The sequence below is a fragment of the Grampus griseus genome (genome assembly GCF_964374135.1).
Source record: "Grampus griseus genome assembly, chromosome: 17".
Lineage (NCBI taxonomy): Eukaryota > Metazoa > Chordata > Mammalia > Artiodactyla > Delphinidae > Grampus > Grampus griseus.
In genome coordinates this window covers 48,557,676-48,580,994 of record NC_139011.1, presented here as the reverse complement: position 1 = coordinate 48,580,994, position 23,319 = coordinate 48,557,676, and the positions used below count along the sequence as shown (strand labels likewise).

General features: G+C 42.8%; 1 protein-coding gene across 1 annotated transcript in view; it reads left to right on the top strand.

Moving 5' to 3' along the window:
- Positions 1-256: 256 nt before the first annotated feature.
- Positions 257-23,319, top strand: part of LOC309835249 (ferritin light chain-like) — a gene marked incomplete at both ends in the record, with an annotated part of 34,846 nt that continues 11,783 nt past the window's right edge. Inside the window, 2 exon segments of the mRNA XM_082674663.1 lie at positions 257-387; positions 2,511-2,747. Of these exon segments, the coding sequence (XP_082530789.1) occupies positions 257-387; positions 2,511-2,747 (368 nt within the window).

Here is a 23,319-nt window from a genome sequence, read left to right as displayed (position 1 = left end):
TGGCTCAGCAAATCCAGGCTGGGAAGGGATGACCCGCTGTACAGGGGCCTCCCCAGTTCCAGCCCCTCCATTTTGCAGATGGAGTAACCAAGTCCAGAGAGGGCAGGGATGGCCAAGGCCAGCCAGCTGATGAGCAGCTCCTTCCTGTCCCATTCTGCTGTCAGTCAAGGCTCTTCTCAGCCTCAGCTCAGCTAAGAGCAGGGCCTGGGGGGCAGGGGGGGATGTTTGGGAAAGTGGTTGCGGCTGCGACGTTGCCATGGCGATGCTGCAGGATGCCGAGCTGAAGTGGGGGTCTTACAGGGTCTCTGGGGCCCCCAGCTCCACACCCCTGTGGTCTTCTCCTCCCCATCTCCTGTCCCCCACCCAGAGGCCTGTCAGGCAGCTCCGGTGACAGGCTGGGTGGGTGACAGGTGGTGCAGGTGATGGGCTGGGTGGGTGACGAGCTGGGTGGGTGACAGTGGTGCAGGTGATGGGCTGGGTGGGTGACGAGCTGGGTGGGTGACAGGTGGTGCGGGTGCGAGGCAGGCAGGTGACAAGCTGGGTGGTGACGGGCCCTGCTGATGACAGGCAGGGGGTGTGGTTGGCGGGGATGCTGTCTCCTGGCTGGTGGCCTGTCGCAGCCCCCCACCCTCACGCGTGTGCACATGCACAGACTCTGGGCTCAGAGCTTGGGGCTAAGATACTAATGAGGCTTATTACGTGTTGGGGGGCAGGTGCCCAGGCTCACTAATGAGAGGCCTTTAACGAAGAGGGGAGACAGCTGGGGGGCTTTGAGGAATTTGGCTGGCCCTCCTGGTCTGGAGGATGAGCCAGGTCGGGACCCCACCTACCCTTCCCCCCGGCCACTTGGCTTTGTGTTAATACTACCCACAGTCATGATAGTTAACCATTGTCCAAGCGTTGGCTACACTGGCCGAGCCCTTTACATGCGTTTTCTTATTTCAACTCAGCAGTCGTAGGAGGGAGGCACTATTGCCCATTTTATGGATGAGGAATCTGAGGCTGAGAAGGCAAGGGACTTCACGTAACAAGTTTCTGTTGCAGCTGACATTTTAATCTTAAGTCTTTCTGTCCCCAGAGCCCGTGCTCTTAACCATCCCACCAGTAACACTCAGGTCTTGGCGCAGACCCCGACCTTCTCTCAGGGCCTCAGTTTCACTCTTCTGGAAAATGGATGTGCGGTGGAGGAGTGAGCACCATACGTTCTTCAGCTCTGACTTGGGTGGCTTCAGGGGCTCCTCCAGTTAACTGCCAAAGCCTCACCCCATCTGGCCCAGATTCTAGGTGACACCCCTGGACTGGAGAGAGGGCATGGCTTAGCACTGAGGGAGCGGAGCTGAAGGGGGATGCCTGGGGTATCCAGACCACTTCCTGCATTGTGTGGTGGGGAGGCTGAGGCCTGGAGAGGAGCAGCAAGGGCCCAAGGCCACACACCCTGTAAGCTGTAGGGCCCCGTGGGATCCCAGGTCTCCTGGCCTGTTGGAAGGGCAGGGCTGGGAGTGGTGCCAGAGCTGGGAGGTCACCTCCTCCTGGACCCACCCACCAGCCTAGCTTCTTTCCTGGAGGTTGTGAGCCCCTACATCCTGGGAGGGTGCAGGGGGCTGTTGGCCACCTCTTTAGGGCCATGCCCCTTCCCCGTCAGTCTGGGCCCGTAGTGTCAGTTGATCTCCTCCCTTTGGGACCCATTGGGGTGGAAACTCCCTGGCAACAACTGATGGATGCGTTAAGGCCTTGACATTGGCCTGGGGCCACAGCATGACCCTGGAGGGACCAGGCTAGGGCTGGGGGGCTTGGAGGGGAATTTAAGGGAGAAGAATTAGGGTCATAAATCTTGGAGCGTCTGGGTTCTCTTCTCCTCGACCTTAATTTCTTACCAAACCTGCTCTCCGGCTGCTCATCCAAGTCTGAGGGTTGAGGGGGGTCCACCTGCCCATTCCCCTCTCCCTCCAACTGATGCCTCCCCCCCCCGAAATTGCACCCCCTATGGGGAAGAACAAGTTGCAGCCACTGCTGCTGGACAGAATTAAGAACTTGTGTGTCTAGACTACTGGATTTGGCCTCTGATTCATAACAGTAGGCAGGGCAGAGAGCTTCACTGCCTCAGTTTCCCCAGCCTTGGGTTTGAAATCCTCTCCTGGTGCCTGACTGCTCAGTCAGGAAGGAGTGCTAAGACCAAGAGGGATTTCACAGCTGCGGGACACATGGCCCTGTCCTCAGAAGCCCCATTCTGAGATAAGCAGCACAGTCCTGGCCTTGAGAGCCCTCAAACCCAGAGGTGAGGTCTTGAACTCAGGCTGGGTGTGCGCTGAGGCTCAGGTAGGGAGTGGGTGGTGCTGGGTGGCTGGTCTGCTTTCTGAAGCAAAGGCCGAGGCTGGGGAGAGGCCAGAAGAAGGGTGGCGGTTTGCCTGGGGGGCTGAGGAGCCGTCTGTGGTTGGGGGTGGGAGCCTGGAAGGGTCTGGCTTTCCCATAGTCCCGGGCAGCTGTAGCCTAAAGTTCTGGGGCCCTCCTAGCTCCCCAGAGAACCCGCTGCTGCCCGGCCCTGGGGACCCAGGCGTCCTGGCGGGTGAGGGCGGGTCTCCGGCAGGCGCCCTGCCAAGCCTCGCAGCCTGCTCACCAGGAATCTTGTTGCTGAGAGATGGAAGATCCAGGTCGGGCCTGCAGCTCATCCCTCCCCTCCGGGAGGAGGAGGGGCCCAAAGATTCCTTCCTGCACCTGCCCTCCCATCTGGGGCAGGGCCCTCCTCAGCAGTGGGTGGGGCTGGGGGGGCCCAGGACAGGCCTCTAAGGCTCCGTCACATGTCCTGGAGCTTAGCCCAGCCAGCAGTGGGCACCGGGGCACTCTGGAGGCAGAATGAGCCTGGTGTGGCAGAGGAGAGGCGGGGGTAGGGTGCTGAGGCCACAGGGGGCCCTGCATAGGGGCCTAAGCCTGGCCCTGGCCCCCACTGGCTCCCCCAGGGCAGAGGGTGAAGAGTTGGTTCTCTTCCATTATGGGAGCGTGATTTTATTCCACGTGTCACGGAGTCTGAGATTAACTTGCTCACCAGTCTGTGACAAACCCCTCACACCCAACACACACATACACACACAGAGGCACAGAGACACACGGAGATCCTTGGTCTCACAAACGCACCTTCCACAGACACACATAAGCATTTCCATGCTACAACGCATGGCAGACTCTCACATGCAGATACACAAGCACACACTCACACTTAAAGATACACCGAGATCTAGATCCACAGTCTCCAAAGCACAACGTTCTCCCACTCACACTAAGGCCACACAGACAGAGATACAAACAGGCGGTCCAGGGGGACGCTCGCAGCCTTACCTAGACATGCACAGATCAAGGACGCCCGGTGCCCCACAGGCACAGATACACGTAGACACACACAACCCCAGACACAGTCTTGTGGGCAAGCCTAGACCAACCGCCACACACACTGAGACAAAGGCCCAGATACATACAGAGACAAAGACAGGCACAGACACACAGCCGGCAGCACGCACACAAGCACAGGCGTGCACACCCGGACACAGACAAAGACAAATGCCCAGAGGTTTTGCTGTGGACAAAATGTGAGGCGCACACACACATCTGGGCCTCCTGCTCGACCTCTCTACCTGGGGACGTGGTGATCTGGCGCCCGTGGCTCCAGGGAGAACTCTGAGGAACCTTCTGCTCGGTCAGAGCCCCCCACCCTGGGCCCAGGGCCAGTCCCCACCTCTGGCTCCCGGCCTGTGGCCGAGGCCATGCAGCCACACCCTCAGCAGCGCCCTGACATCCTACCTTACCCTCCGCGTCGTGCACACTCACGGTCACACCGTCTCCTCCTGCACGTGCTCACGACACCCTCCACGCCCACACACTTACGGTTTCTCCCTCACACCCCCCTCAGGTGTCCCCTCCTTGTTGTCTTTCTCAATCACTGTCCCCACCCCCTCGCCCCGCAGACATGCACAACCTCCGGCACAGCCTTTGTGGCCCACACCCTCGCCTTCTCACGCAGACCCCCATGCACAAATAGAACGCACGGGCTCTCCGCCACAGACCCACAAGCCACGTACACGTGCTCCTTCACATACTTCCTCAGCACCACTCTCACAGACTGATTCACAAATGCAGCACACTCACACACGCACACTCCCCCGCATACATCCCCACCGCCTTCTCACATGCACGTGTGCGTGCACACACACACATACTTTCAGAGCCTCCCTCACACCATCACTTTCCTTCCTTTGTCTCTCACAAACACTCCCTCTGCCAAGAGCGTGGCTCTGCTGCAGAGCAGCCCCTGAAGTACTTGTCACTGTACTCCACCACGTCCTTGGCCTTCCTGGCCTCAGTGTTTTCCCTTCCACCTCCAGCCCTGCATACTGTGGCCTTGTATTCTTTTGCCATTTCTCCGTGTAGTCAACAAGAATATGTAGAGTATTCATTTATTCATTCAACAAATGTTGACTGAGCACTGATTATGGGTTAAGCATTGGGGATACTATGATGACACAGGTCCTTCCCTCGTAGAGCTCTCAATTTTGTGTCCAATTCGTTTGCTGCTTGTCTCATCTGACTAGAATGGAAGGTAACCCTTGATCTTGGATGTTGAGAGATGTGTAGGAGTTCACAGGAGGAAAAGTAGGGGAAGGGTGTTCTAGGCAGAGGGCAGAGCATGTGCAGAGCCTACAAGTAAATCAAGGTACAGTAGGCTGGAAACTGAGATGATGCTCAGAGACTACAGGAGAAGCTGCAAAGAGGGAAGGAGCCAGATGTCACAGAGTTTAGATGCCATGCTCAGGGGTTTAGATTTTGTCTAGTGGGCTACAAGGAGTCATGGGAAGTCTTTAGTGACAGGACAGGGTGAGGAAATGATGGTGGTCTGACCTAGAAGAGGTGAGTGGGAAGGAAAGGAGACTCATATAGGCACAAGAACCAGTGGGGTTCCAGTTCCAGAGCTGTGACCTCAGGAAAGTCACACAACCTCTGTGACCTGGGTCCATCACATGAGGATGGGAGACAGAACCAGAGCCGGGCTTATGGTATATGCTCGATAAACAATAGCCATCATTGTCAGTTATTGGTAGGACATGGCAGGGCATCAGATGAGGAGGAGATTTTACTGAGCACCTACTGAGTGCTGGGTACTGCGCCAGGTGCTGGGGCCCAGAGGGGAGGTGGTCTGCGGCTTCAGGAAGCTCACACACCGTAACCACAGCTCACGTGGACAACAGAGCGCGGGGTATGAGGGTGGAGGCAAAGCACCTCGGAAGGTTAGAGGAGCATGAGGGCTCTGGGTGGCTCACGAAGGAGCTGGCATTGAGCCGGACCCTAAAGAGGCTGGTTGAACTTGGGCAGGCAGAGGTGGGAGAAGGAGCTTCGGGGAGAAGGAGCCCTGTGAACGACAGCCTGAGGGCAAGGGGTCTAATCTGGCTGTTGTGTGGGACACAGGAAGGGGGTGTCATGGGATGGGATTATGGAGGCGAGACCTTGGTGGCCAGGCTAAGACGGGGGGTCAGCACGGGGTGAGCTGCACTCTAGAAATCCCATGTTTTGGTGGTAACATGGAATGTGTCCATTAGAGACTCTGCTCCAGGCTCCACCAGTAAGCCGTTGCCCTCTTCGACCTCAGTTTCCCCATCTGTGTGATGAGTTCAGTCTTGTATAGGAGGGAGTTCCGGTATCATGTGCTGGGGCTGGCCTAGCCTACTTTGTTGGGCATCTTCTGGCCTGGGATTCTGGGTCTCAGCAGTGCTTCCTTCCTGAGCACCCTCAGCCAAAGAAAGGAGCAAAATGAGGAGTTCCCCAGAGGCAGGTTTTGGGCGCTGCAAATGAGGGGCCAGGAGCTCCACACGGAAGGGAGGGGTCTTTGCCTGGATCTGACTCCAAGCCCCAGAGGGAAACCAGAAGAGAATGTCAAGGTCCCTCTTCCCTCTCGCCCTGACCCGTGTGGTGGTAGATGTGGGCCATGTGCCCAGTCCCTGGTCCAGGGGGTATTAGGATTATTCTGCCCACTGACAGAGGAGCAGGGCTTGGGTTCAAGAATGTGGCCCAGGGCTTAGAGTCCCCTGGGGTTAAGGAGCCAGGAGGCCAATCTTAGGGTGGCAGAGCCAAGTAAACGCCCATGGGTAACAGGGTTCATTTATATTTGGTGTTGCCAGGAGTTGTGGTCTAAGGCAACTCCTGGTGACACCCAAAAAAATAAAAAAAATAAGAAAAAAAATGCTGATTTTATAAAGACTGCTTTCTTCCATAGTTGACAAACTTATGATGGTACCGATGGTTGTATACTACTCTTAGAGATGAAAAAGGTCTTAAGGATTCTTCCATGTTCCATTCACCAATCTGTGTTCTTGTTCAAAGCAAAATTAATTCCTTTCAAAATTAACATATTAGCTTAATAATAATTTTTAATCTTAAAATAATCTATCTGTGAGAATGGGAATTTTGGGTAGGAAAAAGTGACAGAAGATGGGACAAAAAGAGAATTCATAGAAAGACAAAACAGAATTTTTTAAATGGTGGGTACGAACTTCTGTTTCCAACTATATCAGTTTACCTTAGGAAAACATACTAGAAAGGCCAGATAAATCATAAGCAACATTTGACTGTCAGCGTTAGAAAGCTACTGAGGTAGCCATGACCTAGAAAAGTAAAATAGAGAAAGAAACTCACTGAAGTGAGAACAATATTCTGCACATGCGTTTCTAGCCCAGTCATTTAGAAACTACTGATGAAGAGCAAAAGTCTGAGAAACCAAATGTGGCTCCTAAGAGGTAGAAAAGCCAGTAGAACTTAGGACAATGTCATAGGACTAAGGAAAGCAGAGTTGGAATTGAGAAATAACAAGGCAGCTAGAATTTTAAGGACCAAAATCACAGAGAGAGTAAAGATTCAGAGAACAGAGCTGGATTCAGCAACAGTGTTCCCTTGCAGTATTTTCCATGTATAAAAGGTAGACAAGACAAGATGCTAAGAAGTCAAACAAAAGCTAACTGAAGTCAAAGCAAAGACTTAGTTGGCTCATAATGCTGAAGAGACAAAATTGGGGTTCAGAACCTATGAAAGATTTGTGGCCCAATGGAAAACTAATGATATGAATTAGGACATTGGAAGTCTCTACATATGTGTGTGTGTGTGTGTGTGTGTCTATGTGTCTGTGTGTGTGTGTGTGTCTGTGTGTCTGTGTGTTAGGAAGGTTGATGCAACATCTACATTGAACCTTATAAAGAAGAAAAATGAGTATGAAGTTGGTCCAGGTGACTGAGGTGATCTTCCCCTCTGCTCCCTACCTAAGAATAGGAAATTCTCTCCTCAAGAAAATACAGTTGACCCTGGAACAACGTAGGAGTTAGAGACGCTGACTCCCTCTGCAGTCAAAAATCCACATATAACTTTATGGTCGGCCCTTCTTATCTGTGGTTCTGAATCTGAGGATTCAACCAACCACAGCTCATGTAGTACTGTATTACTTATTAAAAAAAAAATCCATGTATAAGTGGATCTGTGCAGTTCAAACCCAGGTTGTCCAAAGGGCAACTGTAATGTCATTCAGATTCTCTACAACTTGTCATATCCCAAGTCTGGTATTCACTGAAGAACCACCAAGACTACCAAGAAAAGGAGAATTAGAATAAAAAACAAAACAGAATCAGAATCATAGATGGCCTAAACATTAAAGATCTTACATATTTTGGTAAATATTATCAAGTTCAAGAAAATAGATGACAAGGTGAAGAATTTAACTTGACAACTAGAAACTATAAACTGATTGAAGTTGAACTGATAGAATTAAAAATTATATGAAATTTAAAACTTGGTAATGGATTGGACACAGGTAAAGAGAGGTAAGTGAACTGGAAGATAGAGTAGTAACAATATTAACACTAAAGCACGGGAAACGAAAAGAATAAAAAGTACACATAAGTGCATTTGAGACATATGGGCCACAGTAAACATTTTTATCATATGTATAAACTGGAGTCCAAAGAAAAAAGGAGACAGAGATTGGGATGAAAACAATATTTCAGAAATATTAACAGCTGAGAGTTCTCTAAAACTAAAAGGAATATATGGAGCCATAAATTCAATAAGCACTAAAAAAGCGCAACAAGAACAAATACAAAGAAAACCACACCTAAGATCACCACAGTACAATTCATGAATAGCAAAGAAAAACATGACATCTTAAAAGCAGCCCAACGAAAAAGAGAGATTACTTTCAAAGGAACAATAGGATTAAGATTACAGCTTACTTCTCAGTGAAACTGAATGGATACTAGAAAATAATGGAATAACATTTTTAAGTGCTAAAGAAAAGAACTGCCCATTGGGAATTGTAGAGGCAGAGAAAATGTTGTTTGGAAGGAAAGATGCAATAAGGAAATTTGCAGACAAACAAAATTTAGAAAATATTTTCTCATCAGAACTGACTGAATTAAATTATAAAGGGAGACCTGCAGGCAGAAGGAAGATTATCACAGATGAAAATAAGGACTTTATAAAGAATTATGTATAACAGAAAGGATAAATAAGTGGATAAACCTAAATAAAATTTAACAACACAAAAGGGTAATAATAAAATATATCAAAAATTAGAATGCATTAAAACAAATGAAAGAGGAAAAAGTAGTAAAAGAAATTTAAGATCTCAGCATTGCCTGAGAAGCAGTAAAAGAGGTAATAAGTCATGGTACATGTGTAACTGCTATTTATGTAAAAGTAACAAGCTAATATAAGGGAAAATGGAATTTGAAGAAATCTCGAAGAAAGAAGAGCAAAAGGAACATAACAAGGTGGGACAAATAGTAAACAAGGAGTATACGGTCTGTAAGAAAATACATTAACTCTAAATACTCAAATTAAAGGACAAGGATTATTGAAACAAACAAAAAACCTAATTCTATGCCACCTACAAGAGACAAGAGTCAGATTGAAAATGAAAGGATTCAACAATTATGGCATAACAACAATAAGCAAAATTGAAGAAGATTTTTTAATGTTAACATAGATTTGAAAGCAAAAAGTATCACTGGCGATAAGGCAGGATAATAAAACCCACTGTTACTTTACAAGGAATATATTATAAATCTAAACTTCAATGCAACATATGAAGGGAAATTCCAAAAATCTAAGTAGAAATAGAAAAATCTAAATTACCTAGATCAGTAACATAGAACCACAACAATAAATCAGCAGATTATAGAAGATCTGAATACCATCATGAAAAACTTTGGCCTAAATTTACATAAAACACTGTACCAACAATGATGGAATATATATATCACGCAGAAATTTTTAGGTGCACATGGCACATTTATAAAATTGACTATATTCTGGTTATAAAACAAGACTCCGAATAAGCAAGAAATTTAAAACTATATAACCAATATTTTACCAAATAGTTGGATATTAAAAACATACTTCTGATCATTATGTAGGTCAAAGATAAAGTTGCAATGGGAATTAGAATTTTATTAATTGAATGATAATGAAAATATGCCATAACAAAACCTGTGGGTTGCAAATAAAGCTGTGGTCACAGAGAAGTTTATGTATTCCAAGTATACTCTCTAAATGTAAAACGGAAAGGAATAAAGCAACTAGAAGATAACCTATCACCCTGAAGTAGGCAGCTCCTGAACTGTACCTGGTGGGGAAGGCAGGGCAGAACTTCAGGAGGCCAGCTGGGAACACGGTGAACACCATCTCAGGAGCAGTCTCCAAGAAAGAGAATTTAATGTACAAAGGGATGACTAAAATATATTTAAGAGCTAGCACCCTGACCCTTCTTAAGGATGACTTACGTTGTTGGGGAAAAAATAAGAAGTGCTCGATGTAGAAGGTGAATAGCTTTATAATTCCCAGGAGAATCTTGGTACCAGGACCACACAATGAAGAACTTGGAGTCCCCATGGCTAATCCAGCAGAGAGAAAAGGAGGAACAGAGATGCGAGAGAAAATAAAGGGAACTCTTGGTGCAATTTGGTGCTGCTGCAGGCCCAAGTCCAGGTATGTGCTCTCTATCTCCACATCTTAAATAAAAGCCACCATGTTCCTCAGTCTTTCAGGTACTTAGAATTTCCCTTTAGAATCTGAAAATGGGGTCAGGTTTCCTGTCTGCATTGCTACAGTACAAAATAGAGGCAGGATGTTTGAAATAGTTCTCCATCTGGCAGAGGAGGCCTTGAAGCTGTGAGCCACTCGCTGCACACCAGCAGGACATGAAGGATTCTTGAGCAGATCTGAAGCTACTGGGAGGCCTTTGAGGAGTTAAATCCCATAGTAAATACTGTACCTTCAATGGCCCCTTCTCCCTCTCTGTCCAGCCTTCCTCCACTCCCGTGGGGGCCCAAAGGGGTTAAATGAGCACTCTTTGACTTGTACTTGGTGGTCCCAGAACTTGACGTGGGCTTGGAGACTTCCATGAAAAGTCTGCCTTCCATCTACTGGCTTGGGTTTCTTGGGCTCTCTGCTCCAGGCTAATCCCTTCAACCTGCTTTTCCCATTTCTGCCAATAATCCCCCTCTCCAGACCTTCCTAATGCTCTTCTGGGGCGGGGGGAGACTTACTGAGGGCAATGTTTATTTCTAGAGGGAGAGGTGACCACATGACTTCACAGTGGTCGTCCCCTTGATTATTCAGTTTCTGTCTAGATTAGTCGTGGGTGTTTGTGCACCCCAGCCTCACCCCCAGGAGGCTTTAGAACACTGTCCTTATCTCAGCACTGAGCCTCTATCTAGCCTCCTTCCCTCTCTCTCCTTACCCATCTTTACCCACAGACTTGCAGGCTTTCTGGACCTCTGAGGAAGATAAGCACTTCACTGGAACCTCTGCTACAGAACCAAACATATTGAAATGACTCTTTACGAAGATACTGAAACAACAGAAAAAGAATACATGACGATTGTTTCTCCTGAGGGTTCAGTTACCTAGGGGGCCTTTAGCAAACTTTGACTGATAAATGTAACCTTTCCTTCCTTGGCAATAGTTGATCACACTGTGAGGAAAACAAGTTAGAGAATGGAAAAATAATATTTGGATTTCAACGAAATAATAAAGATGCAGGGACTATCTTTGACTTTTGCAAGGTGAGAAGAGAGTTTACATTTTGATTATTTGATGGCAGGAATCCCTTTTAAAACAGGGCCAGTCTGCATGATGCCTTTAAAAATCAACCTTTTCAAATACAGCCATAACCCCCACAAGATTTCTTGATTTCTCTGGGGTCAGATAAACCATCACATCTCACAGTGGTGCCCTGTATATGAAAGTGATAAACATAACCTGGAAGCACGGCAGTGGCTAAAACTATGGAGCTGGTAGCCATTCGCTGAAAGGATTTTTTGCTTTTAATTCATTGCATAAAATGCTAATGTCCAAATTAAGGCAGGTAGATCTTACCAACCATCAAGAGCTTCAGCCCTGCTAACAGCTAAGTATGCACTTTTAAACCCTACTTTGACTGCTCCAGAAACTTACTGGGTTTCGTTAATGCCTCTGTTACTATTTCCTTTGTGTCTTTTTCTTTAAAAACATAGCTGTGTGATCTTGGGGAAGTTATATTATTTCCTTGAGACTTGGTTGCCTTCTCTGTGAATATCTGGGTATAATTTTAGTATTGCTCAATAGAATTTTTGGTGATAATGAAAATATTCTATATCTGTATCATGCAATGCAGTATTCAATAGCTACATGGAGCTAATAAACATCTTTGGAATATGGCAAATGCAACTGAGGAACTGATTTTTTAATCTTATTTTTAAATTTGTTTAAATATAAATAATGCCACGTGGCTAGCATCTGTTGACAGTACAGATCTACATAATATTTTAAGGACACTCTCCACTCAAAAACTCTACCATTCATTAACTCAACCTAAATATTTTTGCCCTCTGACAAACAAAAAATAATTTATGCTTCCCTTGAAATTATCTGTCAAGACCTTTATCAGTTTGGGGACATTATATTCTTAAAATTGACTTTGCTTTATGAAACTTTAATAATGCTGGACTTTCCTGCCCTCGGTACCACCTTTGTGATGATGGGAAATATTGTGGATGATCAAGGACCATTTCAAGAGATCATGGAGAGAAACCTCCTTCTGGATTTAATTTCATTATGAGGATGTCAGAATGCTAAATTACTTAAAATAAAACCCATACCGTTTTTATGCTGTTATATTCTACATGTAGCTGGAAAAATGTTAAAAAGATTTTTAAAGAACTGCACATCTATTTTTGAAGCTGATTTGGCTGTTCAAGCCTTGTTAGCACTTTATCCATCTCAGTGCTCTTTCACTTAGTAAACAAATGCAGTTGCCATAATTGCTGCATATGTGTCTGTGTTTCCTTCTAGGCTATATGTTTTTGAAGTTAGAAACTATATTTATATCACAGCGCCTATGTATAGCACAATACCCATTGCTAATTCAGATTGTGTTTTAAGATATGAGGCAAAATGTAAGACTTTTATTATAGTCATAAACGTCTAGCAAACCAACCAGAAAATAAAAGCTAACTTTCAGTTGGTTGGCCGAGAACAAAAGAACGAAGAATACCTAGTGCAAAACCATATCTCTAATAGCTACTGTTGAATTTAGAGCACACACATGCTAAAAAATATCTTATCAAAGATTTGAGGTTGGACCTGAAAAAATTATATCAGAAGTGAAAATAATCATGTGGTCTGACCAGCGTGGATCACACAAAGTAAGTGTATACTATATATAAAGTAGATAGACTACGAGGTCCTACTGTATAGCACAGGCAACTATATTCAACACCTTGTAATAACCTATAATGGAAAAGGATCTGAAAAAGAAATACATATATCTGAATCACTTGGCTGTACACCTGAAACACAACATTGTCAATCAACTATACTTCAAGTAAAACAAAACAAAAGAAAAAACTAAGTGTAAAGGGAAGTATAGTTTTATAAATTCACCTCTGATACCCAATGGACCAACTGAAAGACAACAGAAAGTACAACTTTCTAGGAGACAGGACATGGCCAGCAAACCAGGCCGTTAACCTCGGTAACGGTCATACCTGCCAAAAAATATAGACACTAGCCTGCATTCATGAATACATAGGAATTCTTCATTTATCTGGCATTGTTAGGCAATGAGGTATTGTATGTTAGGAGAAGTATTTTTAAAATGACAAATTTAAGAGGAGTTATTTTAACCTTCACTTGGTCATTTTTTTCTAAAATTAAGAAATGTATCTACTGGTGTATCTAATGTTTCCTTCATAACTCGGGGTCATCAGTTCAATCAACGTTTGCATGAATAATGTGAATGGAAACAAGACAGGCATGCTTACTGAAACTGAAAATGACATAGCACTGGCTGGAATAACTGATGAGAGAGCAAGAAGAAAGCAAAACTGAAAACAAACTGTGATCAAGAAACAATCAGTCAAGTTCTGACTTTCTGTACTTAGTTTCAAAAAGAGATACCACAAATCCCAGCGAGAGACTCCAGCATCATTAGCTGTCTTTCTCCTTTGTTTCCACCTTCCTTTCCTTTTCCTTCTACCCTAGATTGTTCCAGGAAGTGTTTATAGCTCCTTGCAAGACAAATTCTAATACTTGCTTTCTCTCACACAAACTTCACAGTATGTCCATGTGATAAATGGTGTGGAGGTAAAAGAGAATTCATCACAGGGACATCTCCTATGAAAATAAAATTAGAAACTAGCTTCTAAACATGAAGAGAGAAGGGCGTGGTATCAGGCACTAATTTCCTTGCGAATTCCTCTCCATTTCTAATAGACGTTTTTCTTTACCAAGATCCCTTTTTAGTTGTGTGCCATTCCAGACTGCTCCACTCCGCCCACCATCATCTTGTAAAATACATTCACACTCTTTTGTGACCCTACTTATTTGCCCATTAAATAATCAATCATAGAACTGTCAGAATTAAATATAGAGTGAAATTAAAATACTGGAGTCACTTGGAGGGTTTAGCAGCTCCACCAGAAAATACTAGGCATGGATTTAAAAGAGGCTGCGTGGGACTTGCTCTTGTCCAAGTTCTTTCTCAAGAAGTATCTGAAATAAGCCTAAATTCAGAGTTAATCAGACTGGCCTGCTTTCTCAGGTGGACTGGAATTCATTGCTCTTTCCCCTCAACTCCCTGATGTCAGTGGCACTTTCCGGAGACGAAGTGGACTTCTCTGCCTACTGCAGAAGCTCAGTTCCCCCCGGGTCCACTCCCTGTCTGAATCCCACACTTGAGGCCAGATGCCAGCCTTCCCAGAACATTCGTGGCCTCCTTTCAGTTTTTGACCTGCTCAGATTGAGTCCCTCTAGACTCTTTCTCAGCTGGAAACGTGATCTTCCACCCCTTTCCCTAACCTGGATGGTTAACTTCCCTCTTTAGGCCTCAGGTCCTTTAGCTATAAAATGATACAGTTGCCCTTAATTCTAAAGTCTTCTTTCTAAAGCGCTACAATGTGGTGGCTCCTTGAAAATGTTTCTCTTTGCTGGTTTTAATTTTGTAGAGAATTAAAAGCACAGCTACTCTGGGCTTCCCTGGTGGCGCAGTGGTTGAGAGTCCGCCTGCCCATGCAGGGGACACGGGTTTGTGCCCCGGTCCGGGAAGATACCACATGCCGCGGAGCGGCTGGGGCCGTGAGCCATGGCCACTGGGCCTGCGCGTCCGGAGCCTGTGCTCCGCAACGGAAGAGGCCACGACAGTGAGAGGCCCGCGTAGAGCAAAAAAAAAAAAGCACATCTACTCTAAAAGACAGTAAGTTGCATTGGATAAGGAAAATGTGCTTTTGTAGTTTGATTAACAGGGATGGAAGATGACTTAGTATGTTTTAAGATACTCATGATCCATTCTCGTGAGAGTCGGGGGAAGAAGGGGAAGAGAGTTAATAAATACCAAACGATTATGACAAATTAAGTTCACCAAGATGTAGCTGATTAGTTACTACTTGAATAAGCCACACAAATCCAATTCAAGTTTTGCTTTATTTTTCTAAGAAGGGATCCCAGTGAACTGAGTCCCATGTTCAGTAACTCCACATTCAATGACTTAGTCTTTAAACACTGTTATGTTGCTGGAAGCAGAAATATTGCCCATCAGTCCTAATTGATGTTTAGCTATCACGCACATTTGAAATAAATTTATTACTTTGACTGATCTCAGTGTAATACATTCCAGAGGGGCAAAGAGCACACGAAAAGTTATGGAGTCTCCATCTTCTACACTAAAGTGTGCAATAGATTACATATTATTTGGCCGTGAAATTCACAAGCCATAGAAACCACGCCATTAGCAATGTATACAGTGGTAAACAGCAGGTAATGAGAATGATATAAAACCAAACAGACTGCGTATGTTGGCACTGCTGCCAATAAAACAATCATTAAATGCATTCATATGCATCTACGCTAGGTAAGCTCTTTAGGGCAATTGCTATGAATTCTACATACCTGTCAGGATACTATATATAGCCCACTTTCTATGCCCTTTATTCAAAGACGCTGAGAAAGGGTTACTCTGGGTAAATCCAGACCTTTTCTCAATATAGAATTTGGTCAACATGCATTCTGAACAGCAAAATTTCACAGTATTTTCCTACACTAATTGCCACCTCAGCAAATGCAGGATTAAGTATAATGGATTATAAGAAGTTACAAAGGAAAGATGGAAGACAAAAGAAGGAAGGTAGAAAAAAGGTGGGTATGGAGTACTTCAACATTTATGTAAAGAGTGGACCTAAAACTAACCTGAGGTTACCCTGAATTATTAGCATATGCTATAGAAACTTAAATGAAAAAATTAAAAAACCCAGCAAGGGAAACTCAAAGATTCTCTGTTTTTTCACTTTACTGCATATACACGTCCATCTTAATCTATATGCTTATATCCAATAAGAGAGCATTGTTTTGCAAGGCTATTTGGGTTCTATTAGCATGTAAAGGTCGGACAACTCAACTTAAGCAGAGTCAGCTTTCAGGTGAATAATTGCTTCTTTCAGGTTGCGAGCATTTGATTTTTCCAGAAATGTTTCCCAAAACATGAAAACTAAAAGAGTCCTAGGACAGCGTCCTTTAGAAGTTTTATAGTATCAAGGTTTTTGGAGGAAGAGTATCCTTGTCCATTATCAACACAATGATTCCAAGCAGATCAGTTTATGCTGAGAATATATAACAGAACCCACTTCACCTCCATTATACTGACAGTGATCTTCCTTACTTCAACCTTGTGCTTCTTAGTAAAGTTGAAAATACTGAGCCAAGAACAGACAGTGACAATACCAGAGACTCAGATGTACCTATAGGTGCCTTCAGACAACATCAGCCACCCAGGCTAAAGTCCTGGTTTAAAACATCCCAACATGAATGAATCTCAAAAACCATATGCTGAGCAAGTGAAGCCAGATCAAAAGGGCACCCACTGTATTATTCAACTTACATGAAATTCTAAACTGGGCAAAAGTCATCTCTAAAGATAAAAAACGGATCCGTGGTGGCCTTGGGGTGGGAGATGGGGATACTTTTGCAAAAGCCTAGGAGGAAACTTTCTAGGGTTTTAGAATTGTTATCTATCTTTATGGGGGTGGTAGTTATACAAATGTATACATTAATTAAAAGTCACTGAACCGTTGACTAAAAATGTCTGCATTTTATTGTATGTAAATGATACCTTAATAAGGTTGATTACAAAATGAACCAAAACCAAAACAAAGCGGAAGAAGAACCTCTCAAGACCTCAAAGGAAATACACTGTTTTCTTCCAGGGTACCAGATTGGAAATGAGGCATTGGTCTTTTCTACCCTCAGATTATCCCTAGGATTATCTAGTCTATTTTAAAGCACTAGAGTCCCCTATCAGGAAAACTCACCCCATGTTTAATTACTTTGATTTCTTCTCTGCCTCTTCTCCCAACACAGTGAAGCCATTCACGGAAGAAAAACCATCTTTTTCCAACTTTGCATCACCACATATTCTTTCCAAAGCTATTATTTATGTAATAAAATTTGGCTACACTTTGTAAAAATCTAGCTTTTTGAGGCTTACAAATCTTAACCTATTGCCTCCACTGGAATTTGGAAAAAAAATTATTTTGAAAATGAATAGCTGAGAATTGACATTTTTGCTTTTTGTGATTTTCTCTTGCCCTAAGAGAGAAGTGAGTAGGAATGAGAAACACATACATAAAGAAAAATAAATTATCTTGCTGCCTTTCCATGGTTATAATTTAGAGGAGGCCCTTTTCAACAATAATCTATTATCAGAATCAATAAAATATAATCTCCATGAAGGCCAGGCCAGGATATTTGTCTCTTTTTCAGCAGATTGCAATACAAACCACATTCATGGATATGCTTCTTGATGATCTTTGTAATACTGGAACAGTTGCCCATTTCCTCATGCCTCTTCACCTTAACTTCAACCTGGTTTTTCACCAATGACCTCACATTTCCTTCTCTATCACTTGGTTGTGGGCCTCTTTTCCAACTCCAACTCGCATTTCACTCTGGCACCAAAGGAAGACTCACACCTTCCTGCTTTTTAGTGATACCTCAAGGTCATTACCATATTGTGATCACCCTGAAGAATAGCCAGACAATTGTTATTTCAGAGCCATCTGACAGTTTGTAGTTCTAACAATTAACTAAGGACCGCATTTGTCAAAAATATCCTAGTTTAAGATTTTGGTAATACAGCAACAGTCATTCCGAAGTCATTTATGACAATCAGTGTGGGAAGCACCCTCCTTCAGGAAGATCCTTTGCCATACGATACTCTTTCCCTGTCTGGTAATAAGGAAGCACGGCCGTGGAAAGTAACCTTTTGTGGAAAGAAATACTTGGCTTCGAGAAGGCTTGCAGTTCATACATTTTTCTTGAATTAGATTCCCCATTAATTACTTTATCCACAAAGAGGTAATTATCAGAGTTATGTAAGCAATTAAGGAGATGCTACTCCACATTCTTTCAGCTTGTTGACCTTTCTCAATTTATTTCATGTGGCTATCTGAAACAGCAGTGATTTACATGTCTTTTTTTTTTAACAGATTTCTGTGTGTGTGTGTCCCCATGATGAAAACATCATTAAAGTAAAATATCATGAATACACTCTTAAGAAGCAGAGTCTAAAGTCCTGGAAAATATGAAAGCACTAATATTCATGGACAGCTCTACACTACACTCTGAAAGTTACTCCAAATGTTGTTGATCTCTCTTTTGTCTAGGAGTTTTTCAAATTTTCTACCATGATCATTTGTTAGTTTTATAATTACATAATAAAGGCATTACATCATACAATATTTTGTTATCCATTGCACTTTTAAAACCATTCCTTTCCTTGTCCTCCGCAGATATGTCATAGATTATTAGTACACAAGCAAAGACTTTCAATGTAACAGTACTTTATAGTGAGAAGAACTATACTGAGCTATCTCTATCCTAAGACAATGCACTAGGAAAGCACTAGGAATTCTTAAGCACTAGGAATACAGAGACGATCAAGGGGCAAGTTCCTTGCCTTCGAGTATACATAATCATTATAGCAAATGCTTAAATAGTGCTTAGTATATAACTCACCACAGCAGTCTTATTATCCTCCTTTTTAATAGGTGAGCAGAGGAAGCCACAGGGAAGTCATAGGGTAAAGCCAGAATTTGAACCTAGGTAGACTAGTACACTCTCCACGGCTTTAACTACTACATTAATATATATATATATATAAGTTATATATATAACTCCAAGTATTCCAAAGTTACAAAACACTTATCTACCAAAACTCAAAAAGGAGCACACAAACTTGCATAGAAAATAAACATGTAAAAGTTCATAAATAAACCACAATATAACCTGCTCCACATAATATACTGACTGCAGTGTCCTGGGCCTCTCCCATCCTTAGGTAGCTGGAAATTACAACAAAATAATACTTTTCACCTTTGGAAGCCACACCATCTCTCATACCCACCAACCAATTACTTCCTTAGAGAGAATAGGAAATTAACCTGAATATCATAAAAAATATGTGTATATATATATATATATATATATATAGCATTAGTGATGTAGAATCTTGTTTAAAGACAATAACTTCAATAGCAGAGGGAACGTTACCATTGCAGGCTTCAGATAACCTCTATATTTCTCAGATTTCATGCTAAATCATAAAATGCCATATTGTGTCTGAAGCTATTTTTTCAATAGTCCATTTTCTTAAATGCACTAGCAAAGCAGTAAATACTGAGGAACACTTTGGCTCCCAAATCCTAAAGCCATTCTGATTATGCCTGGGTGATCATGGGGACGTCATCGGAACTACCAGAGGACTGGCTGAAATTCCAGTGTTCTGGCCAGCTTACAAATTAGAAATTATACAGAATCCAATTTTATTTTTTGTTATGTAATTCCTATGAGGCTTTTGGTATGTCAGTGTAAAGTCCTTTCATGTGTAATCTTTATCCATTAGATAGGGAACAATGCCAATCCCCGTCATAAATACTTTCACAACCTGACACTGAAAATCCACTGTAGGGCACAGGACCTGCAAATGGGATATGAATCACACACATCCACTCGTTCAGATAATCCACAAGTATTCATTTTTAAGTCTACTATATGCCAATAATGTACCGGCCTCTCAGATGCTAGACCATGCTAAATGCTGAAACAGACATACTCAGTTCGGGCCCTCCTGGAAATTATTACCTGCAGAAGTGCCTTCATTGTAAACGGTCAGGTCTCAGCCAATCCTATTATCATCAGCAGGTGACCAAATGATACAGCTTGCTTTCTAAATAAGCTCCACACTCCTTGCTTTCAACATTTTTGCTTTCCTTCAAGGCACATAATCCAGTGGTCAGTTTCTCCCAGTTAGTGAGGTTTGGGGAAAATTATCCAGTGAACAATTCCTTGTGGCCTCACTCTTTCCTCATACTCTCCTCTGTGCTCTTGAGCTAAAGAGACCTGGATTAAAGTCACTTGCTCTAACCTTATTATTTTAAAATACGGCTGCTCCTGCTTTGAGGATTTCCACTGGACCAACAGAGCAGCAAAGCAGCACTGAATCTGAAGCAGGTAAATTTCAAAATGACAGCTCTAAACATATCCACTCTCCTTTTGTTCTCCTCCTATCCCTTTGCTCTGAACACCTCTGCCCTGAGGCTTTGCCTTTACCCTTCTCTGATTACTGCTCCAAAAGGGTTTCCAAGAGCGGGGAGTATTTATGGTTTCATTTGCTCCCAAGTCCTTGGTGGAAAAGGATGCTTGCTTCCTGATTCTTACTAATTCCACACTCACATCATCAACACAAAAATCATCATTAAAAAAAAAATTTCCTCAGCTTCATATTTCTTCTGGGCCAACACTGAAAGAATATTTTCAAAGAAACAATATCCTCTCTGCTTTGCTCTTTTGAGTTTCACGTTCTAACCTCCAGTCTCATTTTCAACCCTTATTACGGGATGCATCACAAACACAGAAGAAAGTTCTTTGTGCTTTCCTGTACCAGCTAATTATTCTAATTTGTTCTGTCTCTACGGAACAGAATGCGAAATCAACACAAAGGCTGATTATGCGACCTCTTCCAAGGGAATGGTCTGAGAGTTGTCTATTTACTAATGAAGCTCGGTGTGTATTAAGGGTTGACTGAAGCAATCATCAGGAATTTTCATCCCTTAAATTAGTCTTTTCTACCAGATGCACATCTTTCATTTTGGATAATATAACTTTTAAGTTCAGGATACAACTGGACAAAAGAAAAGAAAAAAAGGTAACCAACACAACATTTGCAGTAATAACACAGTAACAGCTATCATCCTTCCCTGAGGAATTCAGCCTACTTTATGGACACAATTTAGTACAAACTCATAGGAAAGTTAACAAAACCCAAAACCACTACACAATAGCGTAGAGAGGTAAAGGTCAGAAATTATTACTGCCAGACCCAGCAGACAATGGCACCTACAGGAAAGAGCACAGGATAGGAAAACCTGGAAGCCTGTGTTCCAGTTTTGGTTATTCCTGTAAGCATTAGTACGATCTGAGTGAACTCAGCCTGCCCTGCTTTTTCCGTTTATAAAAACCTACATCATCCTCTCAGTAGAATGAAATGCCACATCTGAAAAGTTGCAGATCTCTTTAGGAAAGAAACAAAACTCATGCTTTCCAACCAAAATGGAATAATTCAGTCAATGGAGACTTAATAAAAATCTGCCATAAAGCAATTGTTTACTTGAAATCTATCTTTTGTGGTATATTTATTGGGGTAAGGAGTGTAAGCAAATCATAATTAGAGTTACCAGTTATTCCAGAAATCAAGGTCATTGAGTTCAGATTCCAACTTTGACCCTGACCCAGGCTTACAGAGATGTAAGATGTCCCAATACCTCATATCCACCATACATGGGAGAAACAAGGTATGCAGACAGATCCTCTTATAAATATCCCATATGTCGTGGTTTTAATACAGGGTCTCAGATTCATTGCCATTCTTCGCATCCAGATGTGGGCATTTTCCCTTGAATTTAGGCAGGCTTTCCATGGCTTCAAACAATAGAGCAGGGGTCAGTAAATTATGGCTGGTGGGCCAAGTCTAGGCCTCTACCAGCTTTTATAAATGAAGCTTTATTGGAACACACCCATGTTCCTTAGTATATGTATTGTTTGTGTCTGTTTTCACATCACAGCAGCAGAGCTAAGTAGTTGCAAAAGAGACTATGGCTTGTAAAGCCTAAAATATTGACTGTCTGACACTTTATGGAAAAAGGTCTCCAACACCTGCAATAGTATATAATGAAAGTGATGCTATGTAACATCTAAGACTAGGTCATAAAAGGTCATGCAGCTTTTGCATGATTCTCGTGGAATGCTTCAACCCTGGACACTCATTCTCTTGGAATACTCTATCTTGAATCCTAACTACCACGTTATGAGAAGTCCAAGCCACCTGGGCAGCCATCTATAGGCACTCCAGGCAACAGTCCTTTTTGGGCCCAGTCTTCAAGGGCCAGACGTGTGAATTAAAATTATCTAGATGATTCCAGCCCCAGCCATCTGAATCCTCATGAGCTGAGGTTCCAGACATCAGTCATGGAGTAGAGACAAGCCATCTCCTCTGTTTACTGTTTGAATTGCTGACCCACAAAATCTGGGCACATATTAAAATTTTTGTTTATTTCACCACTAAGTTTGGACTTCTTTATTATGTAGCAATAGATAACTATAGCACTGTGTCTGTACACAGGAGATCTACATTTTACAGAGCACAGATTTTTAGATGTGAATGTTGACTGCTCAATTTCTAAGAAGAACGTATACACACACATAGGTACAAAATGTTTATGTATATGTAAATATTAGACCTATATAAACTAATCTATATTATCCATAAAATGAGGGGGCCTTTGATAAAGGCTAACATTATTTTTCGGTACTTATTGTGTTCCAAGAACTGATAAATTCTTGCATTGTATGAATTTTCTCTTTCACCCTCATAGCAACTCTCTGAGAGAAGTAATGGTATCTCTATTTTATAGATGAGAAAACTGAGGCAAAAACAGATAACATGCTCAAGAGTACTCAACAAGTAAATTTTTAGAGTCAAGATTTGAACCCAGGTTCTCAAGTTTTAAATCCCTTATTCATACTTACCAAGCTATATACTGAGGAAGGGGATGAAAGCTGACGGCATTACCTCATGCTCAAGAAGTTAGACAGAAACTTAGCAGGTACGGTTGAAAGAAGACAGGACTTGGAGTCGTAAGTCCAGAGCCTGAGTTATGAGATGAATTCTCCTCTCATCTAGATATAGGTTTGTTTTTAGAAAATGAAGAAGATCACTGCATATTTTGATTGTTAATTTCTGTACTTAATGATTACTAAAGAATGGAATTTTACCAGGGAGCTATTTTGCAATGACATAAATTATTGATTCAAACTCAAACCTTTATTATAAATTATTGATTCAAAATCAAATCTTTATTAAGTCTCCCTTGCATCAGAAGTCTTTCCCACTCTTCATTTCTTTGAAACCCTTTCCTGTCTACTCTTGGCCAAAGCTTGAAGCCTAATTTAACACTTGGAAATAAAATAATGAAATAGTCATAACACAGCAATTCCAATGCCTACTGAAACGGAAGCTCTAAATAATTTTTCAGATAATTTAGGAAATTAAAAATATTTACATCATAGATGCAAAGACAGAAGTTACTTGTGTAATAAATGGTGAGACAAAAAGTTTCTGGTCAAGTAGATTTGTTTATATATGATCACTAATCTGAGTTCTACCCCTGTGCTAAAACCCAGTGACAGGTTGCGTACAGCTTCTAAAGGGAT